General features: G+C 43.3%; 2 protein-coding genes across 4 annotated transcripts in view; one reads left to right on the top strand and one right to left on the bottom strand.

The window, feature by feature from the left end:
* IQCA1 (IQ motif containing with AAA domain 1) overlaps nucleotides 1-11,957 on the top strand; it is a 91,071-nt gene that overhangs the window by 65,939 nt on the left and 13,175 nt on the right. The window contains 6 exon segments of the mRNA XM_019616864.2: nucleotides 78-184; nucleotides 382-468; nucleotides 4,519-4,577; nucleotides 6,103-6,185; nucleotides 8,308-8,415; nucleotides 11,182-11,381. Coding sequence (XP_019472409.1) covers nucleotides 78-184; nucleotides 382-468; nucleotides 4,519-4,577; nucleotides 6,103-6,185; nucleotides 8,308-8,415; nucleotides 11,182-11,381 — 644 coding nt within the window.
* ACKR3 (atypical chemokine receptor 3) overlaps nucleotides 1-11,957 on the bottom strand; it is a 123,587-nt gene that overhangs the window by 107,839 nt on the left and 3,791 nt on the right. The window lies entirely within an intron of this gene.

The raw sequence follows: 11,957 nt of genomic DNA, 5'->3' as shown, positions 1-11,957 counted from the left end.
TAAGCCTCCAGAAGCAATTGGAGAAATAAACGATTTCTATAAGTTTTCTCCTCTTTTTTCTCTCTTTTGGAAAACAGCCGTTTGGCAGAACAGAGACGAAGGAAGGGATTTCCTCCAGGATCATGACCCAGAGCTGATCAAAGCAGAGAAACGGGAAGAAGTGGAGGAAGAGATCAGAGTGCAGGTGAGCTGACAACAGTGAGAGGACTCTAATAACGTGCATTGCTTGTGTGTATTTCTCTGAAAATGGAAGAACCAGTCCTGGCATGGACCTTACTTCCTTCCAGAGTGTCCACTACCTGTTCTCTGCTTTCACGCTTCATTGCAAGGTGGTGGCAGAACAGAAGACTTAGAAAGATTCAATTGTGTGTGTCTGGATAGGTGGATGAATTGATGCAACAAAGGCTGGAGAATCTCAAGCTGGCCGTGGATGGAGAGAAGAGTAGCAAAAAGAAAAAAGGGAAAAAAGTGAAAAGGTAAGAGCACCAAATTGTGAGAGTTTGGGGGTAGACATCAATTTTCTACCCACGGTGTGATCAGTGCAAGAGTTAGACTCATGGATACCAATTGTAAAACGGTAATTGTACATCAAACAACCACTTTCAGTGTCTTGGTGAAACTTATAGCAACGTACAGCTGACATCCAGCCAGGTGCACCTTATTTAACTACGTTGCTACTTACTATGGAAGGAGCTGGGAATGCGTGACTAAGCCAAGTTTATTTAAATCTATCAAGACATACATCATTTTAACGTGTTACCCACATGTCACATTCACATCTATTTGCACAGCATTGCTATACACAAAATACCATAGCCCTTGGTTCCCCGAATTCTATACCCAAGCATTTAAACTAGAGATCACATCAGTACAAAATAACTGGGAGCTTACAGATCCTACCATTCAATCAGCAGTTCCATTTAAAAGGCGCAGGGCAAATAGCCAACCCTAATCTCGTGTTGTGTTCCATTTCTGTAATCCTTTTAGCGTGCAAATATTTGATTTTGCAGTACTTCTACTCGAATTATCTTGAGAAATGCTCTTTCACCCAGTGAAGGCACAAGGGCAATTCAATAATGAAAGACTGGAGCGACTCTGAAAAGTGATACTGATTGGGTTTCTAGGTCAGTTTCAAAAATAGCGAGGCTTAAGATGCCCAGACTGAATATTGGAGCAATCTGTGAGCTGTTCTGGGCAGACATGTTGGGCTGCTTCAGATCAGCTGGACAAAACCCTGCTTCAAAATGTCACATTGTGATTTCAAAGCTTTAAGTCAGTTTGTTTCTTCAGCGGTGTTGGGGTGGTTTTGGGTGGTGAGAGTTTATTTAACTTTTGTTTTCCCATGTTGTGCCGGTAGCCAGAGAGAAGGGGGGAGGGGAAAAAGGAAAAGCAGTGCTAATTAAATAAGTTCCCAAAAGATTTTCTTTGAAAAACATTGGTTCAGATAACTTTAAAAAGAAGTGGTGGGGATTGTAAGGAGCTGTCCAGTTCAAAACATGTTTTTCAAACAGCTTCACATCAAATTTTTGATTTACAACCTCCACTTAACTTCAAAAGCAGACACTTCATCCTATCAAGAGTTACTCTCTCTGCACCTGAAGATAAAAAGCCCATTTGCCACCTCTGGAATGATAAGCTTGGGCAGAAAGGCAGATTGCTCTGCTCATTATGAATGGGTCTCCAGATCATTAAGGTAGCCTGGAAACACCTAATTAGACTGCACCTGATTTGCAACAGGCCAACCACTGTCATTTGAGGCAGAGCCCACGTGCTCCTGCCCATGCTGGAAGCATCCCACCCTACTGACAGTTCTGCTGTTAATTGTCATTACGGCTCAGAGACAAATATCCTCCTTCAGAGACGCACTGTGACTGAGCAGGACGTGCTCCAGGTGCCTCCTGATTCTCAGACACTCACAGGGGAGGAAATGAATATGCAATAGAAACAGAGGTGCATCTCTGCATGATGCACAGTGGCAGCTCAGTCTGCAGACCATGGATCAGCGGACTGAAAGTGTAAGCCTCATACACTGCTGCAGACCTGCTGTCTTTACATTGCCTTTGCACTCAGCGTAGGAGATAACAGATAGCTTTCAGCAGTCACTGATGTGGAAGTTGCATTTGTGTGCTCTTCATCTCATCTATTACATTGCTTTTCCTGCTCTAGTCCCCAAAGGAATTAAGGACTGGCTTCGTATCCATCTGCAGGTAAAGCAGCCCATTCTAAGTGAACACAAAAGGCATGGCTAGAATGCCAGGGTGAAAAAAAAAAAAGCCAGGGAGAGGGAATCTAGGTTGCTTCTGAAATAGGGCTTGCTAGCATCCCAACAGAGCTTTGGATGTCCACTTTGATGCAGCCAGACAGAAGCAAAGCAATTACAAGGGGGAATAGTTTTAAACTGAGACAGGAGAGGTTTAGATTGGATATTAGGAGAAAGCTTTTCACCCAGAGGGTGCTGACACACTGGAACAGGTTGCCCAAGGAGGCTGTGGATGCCCCATCCCTGGAGGCATTCAAGGCCAGGCTGGATGTGGCTCTGGGCAGCCTGGTCTGCTGGTTGGTGACCCTGCACGTAGCAGGGGGTTGGAGCTAGATGAGCATTGTGGTCCTTTTCAACCTAGGCTGTTCTATGATTCAATCCAGAAGAGATTGACTGTAGCAGCTGCTACAAAGAGTTTGACATCACTCTGAAGACTTGGTAAAGGCAAAACTGCAATAAGGCCAGAATTAAAGACAGGATGGGTATGAGGACATTGATTCACAATCCCCATTGGATTTTTTGTAGCCAGTGAAGCTCAGCCTCCTATCCCAGCATCACACGTGATCCAATGAATCCACTCCCAACACTTACAGACTGAGACACTCATTTCCCATAAACAACAAGAGCACTCTCTTTGCTTTCCCCCCCAGTTGGCAGCAGTCTCGAACCAGGGCCATGTTTGCTCATGGCAACCTCTGAGCTACTGAAAACATTCTCCTGAGCCCACACAGCAAGACAAGACACCACACTGAGCACAGAAGAGTCTTCTGTCATCTGCCAAGTAATAACAAACGCAGTTCACTACAGAGAGATGTGTCAAAGCAGAAAATAACCGTATGAACGGATGGCTAAACAGAAACTAGACTGACATTTCAGAGATAGGAACAAGGAAATTTCCATTATTAGCAATGAGCATGTTCACATTCATTAAACATTATCATTTCCTAAGTAAAAGCAGCTCCCAGCAAAGCATTTTGGAGGGAAGCCATTGTCTACAATTCATATTTCCCTTTATCACATCTCAGTGTTTGCCAAACTTCCCCTAAATGCTGATGTGATTAGAAAAACACATTTTTCCACTGCACAGTACATTTTTGCCTTGCATTTATTGCTGAAGCTGCCTCAAGGACACCACCAGTTGGCCAATAAATTCACCATATGCTTAGTGTCTTTGCATAGGTAGAAATTAGCTTTTCTTCCCAGTCCCCACGATAAGCAGCTTCTGACTTGCTGGAAGAAAGGTTAAAAGAGGCAAAGCTAGAGGAACACAGAAATAAACTGACGGCATCTCAGTATTTCCTCAGTCATTAAAGCAGCATTGCACATACCTTGTTCTTCCTGCTTCTTTTCTTTAGGACAGAAGCCCATTTGCATGTTCTAAGGAAAAAAATCTGTCTTGACCTACTACCCATTTAAGTGCATGCCTAAATTTAAGCTGTAGAAGTAGTCCCGTGTGTGTAGCGCTACTGAAGCACTTAGCATGGACACAGGTTGGGTGCTGATATATAGCACAAGGATTAATGATGCTCTCCACTGCTAATTACCCCTAACTATATTTTATATCCCTTAAGCTGTAATTAATGGAGGAGCTTGATGCTACTGATTCACGTCTTACTATGTTTTCCTTTTTTTATTCCCCCCCATCAGTGTATAAAGAATGCAGCTACCTAAGACATAACATCTTCCCATAGTGAAAGCATGTTGAAAATGTCAAGAGAAGAGCAGGTCATGTTCTTCTGACCTCCTCAAACTTCTTTCCCAAGGCATCAGGAAGGCAAGGGCAGAAGGGATGTCTACTGGTTGGGAAGTCAGCTGCATGGGCTGGGGGATTGTCTCCAGGTCATGCACACGCAGAGGACCTGAGGGATGCTACTGCATGCATATTTTAACACAATATGAAAAACTTGAGCAGTATCTGGAGAAGCAGATGGGATCTCACACCCTTCTTCTTCTGTAGGTAAAGGCTATGCCCACTCCAGGAATGAGGGAGAGAAGTTCCTATGGGTAAAGCCAGCCAGAGCTGCTTCACCTCTCCCGTGAGTGAGGCACTTCCAAGTGAGAACATGCCCTGTGTTTTTAATACACAGGGGTATGACTTCCTCACCTAATAGCATTCAAGGATATGGTTGTTCCTTTGGGGTTCTTCAGTAATGAAAATCATGTCCAAATACTGGATGCGGTCCTTGTAGGTTCAGTAGGTTCAAGTAGCTTTATCTGTACTAATGCCACTAATTCCTGCCTCTCACTGTGGTCTTCAGAAAAAGAAGGCAGGGAAGAAGAAAATATCCGAGCTGGAGGAAGACCTAACTCCTGACAGGTAAATAAAGATAGGACCTTTCTACCTGAGACCACCACTAGCTCTTCATTGCCTTCCAGAAAGGACAGTACCCCAAATAACGGGGCAAAGAACACTGCTTTAAGGGTACACAGCCCACCTCCAGCACCACACACAAATTAAGTGCATTCTGCAACTTGAGCTAGTCTCTGTTAACTTCAGTGTGGTCATTTCCAGTCTATAGAGTCACAGGTACATCACACACAGAGTACAGCCCCCCCAAGGCTATTAACAATTGGGTCTGCAGGTGCAGAAGCACCTGGTGATTGGACTGGCTGGCAGATTTCCCATCTCAGCTGCAGTCTGATAAGGGAGGCTGCAGACAGCCCTGTACTCTGTAAGTCACACTTCAGAGGCAAAACACATGTTGATAAGACTGATTTATACAATAACAGTTCTAGTGGACTCCACAGCCTTTTGTGTATTCTTGCTCTCTTAAACAACCGTTTACTGGGAGGATTTGAGGTTTTGTGTTTGCTTATTACTACTGCTGTATTAATTGTGCTGCTAGCGCTGCATAAGCATAAAGCCTCCCAGCTGAAATGGAAAAAAGACTACAGTCTTCAAATATATATATATGTATATGCTTCTACTACATATTCCTATTGCAGCAATACCAAGACATACCAATGAGATAGGCAGCAGAAAGAAAAAAGCTTAGATATTGAAATGAGAGAATGTGAAAAGTACAGGTATGGTAAGAGACCTAAAAAGACTCAGATCTATATTGTTTACACTAAGTGTATAACAAGAACTTCAGACAGCTGCATTCATTGCATGAAGTCCTTGCATCAGTGTCAATCTGTAAAACCTAATGCCTAAAAATGTCTCTGAAGTTAATATTTAGATGGATCTCCAGAAGAGAGGCTAAGGAGGAAACTGACTACAAATATAAAGCATGTTGAATCTCTACCAACCGCTGGTAGAGACAGGAAGAAACCCTTCCCTTGCACAAGTCATGTCATAGTTTCTACTGTCTGGTTTCCCCCAGTCCTCTGGCCATCATTACCCAAACACTGCAGTAGATGGATCAGTGATTGCTTGAGTTGAGTCATTGCCAGTACGTTCCTGACTGGAGGTGACTCTATTGCAAACAGAATAAATTCCAGGAAGAATTAATGAATTACTACTAATTGAAGAGCTAAGTGAATAGGTATAGTAGTGTTAGGATTGCTATTATTGTATAATTTAAAAATAATTTCCCAGTAATTGATATTAATGAACAAGTCTATTACATGAGTCATAACTGATCTCACATCACCTGGCAATGGGTAATGGGAGCAGTGCAGGAGTGTGCAAGAGGTAGAAAAGGACTCTTTGCTGTAACATACGAAGCGATGCTTATCGATTTCATATTGATGGAGCTGATCACCTCAAACTCTGGGCTTCAAGGTACATTTATAAAACAGAGGAAGCATAAATAACTGTGAAGCTAGCTCAGTTCCTGAAGGACTGAGGTTTTATTTACAGTGCCCCAGAACTTCTGAGTGATGCCTCTTGCCCGCAGGACCATCGATTCTCTGTACAGGGAACTGGCAGAAGGAGGAGTACTAATAAAAGCCAAGCCAGTGAATCTCTCCGACTATGTTGGTAAAGTATACATTTTACAGCTAATACAATGTTTAATCTGACCAAATCTCAGCCATTCAAGGTTCACCAACCTCCGTTTCCTGTCAAGAATGAGTTCAAGAGTAATTACAATTTCAGGACTTTCCTACTTGAATAACTTAAAGCAACATATGCAAATCATGTCTGTTCCTTAGGGTGCCTCATGCCTTTCACTTCTGCTCCTGAAGCCTAGGTCTGCTTGTAGAGCTGATGCTCTGCTCCAAGCACCTGGAGGCTTTGGATGGTGTGGGATGGCACAAGCCATCTGAGGTGTAACCAGGGCATCCTCTGAGGAGCACACAGTAGGTAAAGAGAACTCAGCCCCTTCCCTCCACCTCCCTGAACCTTGAGATGTATCTGGGCCTTGGTTTAAATGGAAGGCCCTCTGCCTAGTTCTGCATTTCAGAATCCTCTTGCCCAACCAGTCCTGTCTGCCCTTCCCAAACTCACTTCTATCCAGCAGACATCCCAAGTGCAGTTGTTTGGAGAGCACATCTTGGCCAACAGATAACGATTAAGAGCAGACAATATCAAACTGGGGAGCGAGCTGGGGTGAACTTGGGCCATCTTCATGGTCAAGGGAGGTTTGAACCTTGGCTTCTTGGCTACACAAAGGCTGCTCTAAGTCACATCAATAACACTCCTTGCCAGCAGAAGACCCTGGGCACAAAAATGCAGAGTATAGCGATGCCCATCTGGTTGCCCAGACTTACTACAGGTCCCCATCACATCACAGTACCAAGGTGTCTCAGGCTGCCTGTGTAGCTTCTCCAAACAGCAGTCATGCTGCTTAGGCTGCCAGAACAAGAAACAGAAAGTATTTGAAGTTGAGCAAGGTTTGGACTTTAAAGTAATTTTTTAATGCTGCAATTCTCTCTTTAAATATCTAAGGGCACAAAGCCTGCAGAAAAATCAGTCCTCATCTGCTCTGCTCCTACAGGGCTGCAGCCCAAGGAAGGTCATTCACTGCCAGCTCCTGGGAAAAGGACAAAGGGTGGAATTGTGCTGCACAGCGAGTAAAGACACCAAAACATCCCTCTCTATGACAAACCGACATCGCTGAACTAATTTTCTTGGTGACCTTATCTAAATTAGTCAGAGAATATCCGCTGTGATTTATGTTCAGTTGCAATTAAACCCTTTGATGCCTTCTAATTAAATCTGTGAAGATTAATTCCTATCCGGTTCTTTTGATTTCTCCTTAAATAAAAGATAAAACCTGAAATGAATTTCATCCTTCGGAAGGGAGGGGCAGTTGCACCACAACTCATCTGCCTTTTTGCCCCAAATCACAGCTCCACTTTTCTCACTTGGCCAATGTCAACCTACCAGTTCTGAAAGCCCTCATGCTTCCCCTTTTTATCTCCAATAGGAACATAAATGCTGTTATTTTTCACCAATATTCATCATGATTACACATAACTTACACTAAGAAACAATCACCAACTCAGTTATCACAAGTATTCCTGCTTGTGGCCTGTCCTTTTGGCTCTTTGGTTTCCAACACATCTTCTAGATGGATTTTGACAGGTCAAGCAATGCGATCACAGCTCTGTAACAAGAGCTGAGGCAAGATTAGATCACTTCAGTAAATGTCAGTGATTTTTCGCTTCCTTGGGGTTGGTTTTGAACAAAAAAGATGAACTACAAAGTGAAATCTCCACCAAATGAGGTGAAGCACTTAAATGTCTCACATGGCACAAAGCTGAGATGTGCCACAGTCAGGAGAAAAGTCTCTTTCTCCCTTTTCAAAATCCTTCTGATAGTGTGTAGTTCACCAGCTTCCATGCTCTGCAAAACCCCAAGCCTGGAAGCCACTTGCCAGCAGTGTGATTTGCAGCACTACTAATTGTTCTTCCTCACAAAGTTTCTTGAAAAAGTTATTCAAGACTGAACACCTACAGCCTGGTTAGCAGGGAGAACCCATGGTGTGTTCAATGCCATATTCCTCATTCCATTCCCCTTTCCAATGTCTCGGGGTCACATTCCCAATACTGCCCCATCTGAGAACCCACCCCATGATGGCTCAGCATTTCCTATGGCAGTTCTGCATTTTATAAAAACGCTGTGTCACATTGATTAATCCCATGCTTCCTCCCTACAGGTGAATACAGCTATCTGGGGACCACTCTGCATCAGGTGGATGTAGAGCCCATGCCCTCTCTCGCCGATATCAGACAGCTAATAGCACTGTATGGAATACTGCCATTAGGTAAGAGCACTGCAGCAATCACTGCAAGGCAGGCTACGATGGCTTTGCTTCCTGTTGCTAACATGCATTTTTAGTGGCTTTGACAGGGCTTGATTAATGGTAATCTAAAGCATTTTGCAGTATAATTGTTTTTCAATTAGGCATTCCAAGTGAAGACCGTATCATTTTAATAGTGCATCGAGGAGCTTGCACGTGCTATTGTCAGGTATTGCATTTCCATACCATCTCTGTTCTCATGTTAACAGTTTGTGAATGGCAGCACATAAAAGGAAATCACTTGGGAAAGATAATAGCTAAAACAAGCTCCAGTGATCAAAATTAATCAAGTTAAGGGAAGGGCCAAGGTTGCAATTTACCTTTTACAAGCTGGCTAATGTTACTCAGTACCAAACAATGCAATCATTTAAGGAATTAGTCTGAGTATGTTTGGACATCAGAGAGAGCACTTAAATATGCCCTTGCAGTTTTAATGCCAGACTTAAGCAGCATCCAGCAAAGCTTTGTTGGGTTAGGTTGTTTGTTTTTAATGCAAAATCTGCTTCATATTTTGCTTGGGAATGGCATGAAGCCAAGCTCCACTGATTGCAAGAAGTGCCTGTCTCAAGGGCCTCCTATACTTCACTTGCATCATTTTCGATTTGTGGTTTGATTTTGGGGAAGATTTTAACTGGGCTTATCCACCCCCAGGCTGTGTCATTGTCTGCTCATCCCTTAATATGGGCAAAATAACATCTCAGTGCTTCCCATTCTGGAAAATGGAGCAAAGATGACACAGCCTTCTGCTTCTCCCCACCCTTTGCATGCCTTCCAGAAAGACAATCACTTGGGCTGTTTGGGGTGCACACACAAGAGGGACCCACTGCCCACCGAAGGGGCTCAGTGTGCCTCAAAGTTCAGTGCAACAGCCCTTTTTCAACTGGGATTTGGGAAGAAACATCTCTTACCCCCAAGAGAAGAGTGTTCATTCTGCTTATCAGCTCAATCTGAAGAGTCAAGTTATTGGAACACGATGCTACCAGCACCAATGCTGTTCTCCCTAGCCAGAGTCTTCCCATCTGGTTTGGGGTAATGCTCAGGGGTTGGCCACAGGCACGACTGCAGTCAGCTGGGAGACTTGAACTGTTATCCCTCTTCTCACTGACTCCATGTGGTTTTTCACATATCAGATAACTCCAAGGTTATGTTTTAACACCATCTAATCGAGTGAAATCAAGCCCCAAGACACTCCCAAAGCGAGGGGGAAGAAAGCCTGTAAATTTTCTACCATTTATGAAATTGGCAAAAACATCTAAGGAGAAGAGACCCTGGACTAGTTAAGCAAACAGCATACTTCCAATAGCAGTTTGAAAAATGCCTTTGAATAAAAAAAAAAATATTCCCCAAGCCAAGAAAGTCTCAGGAACAGTTTCACCTTCTGGGCAATCCGTTATGGATGACATTTCACTTAATTGGTCTCAGAACTAGTTAATCATTATATCATTGTGTATAGTTTATTCTTAAGGTTTTCACCTGATAGCAAGGAAAATTCCAGCTGAAACAGCACTGAGAACACAAGCAGCTGAAATAAGCAGGAGACAATGGTAGAAGATACACTTCATCTTCAACCACAGAGGAGTTCACTGCTCCCCTCCATAACGCATCTATGTATAATAGTAATAGATTATTAATATTTGGTCATTTTGTACTGAAGCCTGGATGGCTGACAACTTCACTGCATCCTGCACAGTGCTGAAATAATGGCACTTATCACTGACATCCATGCAGACTGTTCAGCCTTCAGGACACCGATAAGGAGCCTCATTGGATTTGTTGTTCAGTACCACTCTTGCCTGCCTGTCTGCCTTATCAGAAACCCTTCTTTGAAAGGAAGTTCTTAAAACTTGAGTTTCTATCACCATCAAGCACCTGAACTGTGCTACAAGCATTTCTGCCAGGCTTTCCCAGGTGATGAAGCAGATATCTCACAGTCCAGACTGAATTTACCTAGAGCAGGCAACGAGGCACACTTGGAAGTGCTAAGCACTCATTGCTCTGCTTTGCTTGCAACCAGAAATGCTCAACCAAATGAAATGAAGGGAACAGAAAATGGATCCACTTTCTCCAAGCAGACATTTCACTTGCTTTGCAGCATGCAACTGCCACATTCCAGGCTGGAGGATAGCATGTGCTGCTTTCAGATGAGCTGATGCCAGCCAGCAGCAGTGCACGGGAGGAATATAGGCAATGAAAGATTTTGGAGCAGGGCTAACCTAAGTGGGGTGGTCAGTTTGAAACGTCACTCATTTTGAGAGGAAAAGTGCCCTAAAAATTGAGGTGCAGATAGAAAGTAAACAAGAGAAAGTGAAATGCATGGTAACATCTGGTTTCAAAATCACTGACAAATGCAGCAGTAATAGATATAGTCCCAATAGCTTGTTTTCTCTAAAGCTGGAAAGCATCATTTCAGACAGCAGAAGGAGTTCTGCTAGTTCTGTGTGCAGCACAAGTGTGCAGGAAGACTTGCTCTGACAAATGCTAAGCTTAAAGCCACAGGTATGTCTCTAACTAGGCCTTTACTTGACATTAGTTAGCAACTGTGCACTCAAGTGCACTATTGCCACAGCTCAGTTTACACAGAATTCAACTCCACAGCTCTTGTGCTATATTAATGAAACAATGAATTCACATTATAAAATATTTAATGTGAAGAGAAGAGGTAGAGTTGTTTCATTACCTTTATGGCAGACTTAAATGAAAGCAATAACAGCACCATATGACTTTTTACAGGCTCCCAAACAGTCCATGAGAAGGCTCCTTTGGTGAAAGCCTTGTTACTAGCTGGCCCCACTGGTGTTGGAAAGAAGATGCTGGTCCATGCTATCTGCACAGAAACAGGAGCCAACCTCTTCAACCTTTCCCCTTCCAACATCACTAGGAAGTACCCAGGCAAGAACGGCCTGCAGATGATGCTCCACATGGTTCTCAAGGTACTGTGCTTGTGTACTGCTGTAGAGTCGTCCTGCAGAAGATGTGACAGTCAGAAACAAACAGAAAACAACCCTGTGGTTGATTCCTGGTCCCAAGTTTTGTTTCAGCAGGTACACCAGGTCAAAAAAAGTGCAAATCCAGACTTGAAATTCCCTTCTTGCCTCCCAAACCACTTGCTGACAGCCAAGGATGGAATGCCCCTTGAGAAATCCCTTGTAGTAGCCATATTTTTCACATCAACATTTCTACAAGCTTTATGTTACCTCGAATATGAAAAGCATCAGATAAAAAATTTTCTGTTTATGTGCACGTCAGTCAGGAATGCATTCCATGCAGCATTTAATCAAATACCAGACTGGAGGTGGTCACAAATCTCCTCTCTGGGACTGCTGCTGCAAAGCAGCTCTCCCTTGTACTGCTCTCTGTTTACCTATCAGCAAGCTTTTGAAAAGAGAGAATCTCAGTTCAAGATTACATTAACAGAAACACACAAGAAGTCTGGAAATGAAAGAAGGCATATGAGCTGTGAAGAACATATCCCAAATCCTCATAGTAAGAAGAGATGCTATCCTGGC

This window comes from Meleagris gallopavo, chromosome 7, assembly GCF_000146605.3.
Source record: "Meleagris gallopavo isolate NT-WF06-2002-E0010 breed Aviagen turkey brand Nicholas breeding stock chromosome 7, Turkey_5.1, whole genome shotgun sequence".
Classification (NCBI taxonomy): Eukaryota; Metazoa; Chordata; class Aves; order Galliformes; family Phasianidae; genus Meleagris; species Meleagris gallopavo.
This window is presented reverse-complemented; position numbering and strand designations above follow the sequence as displayed.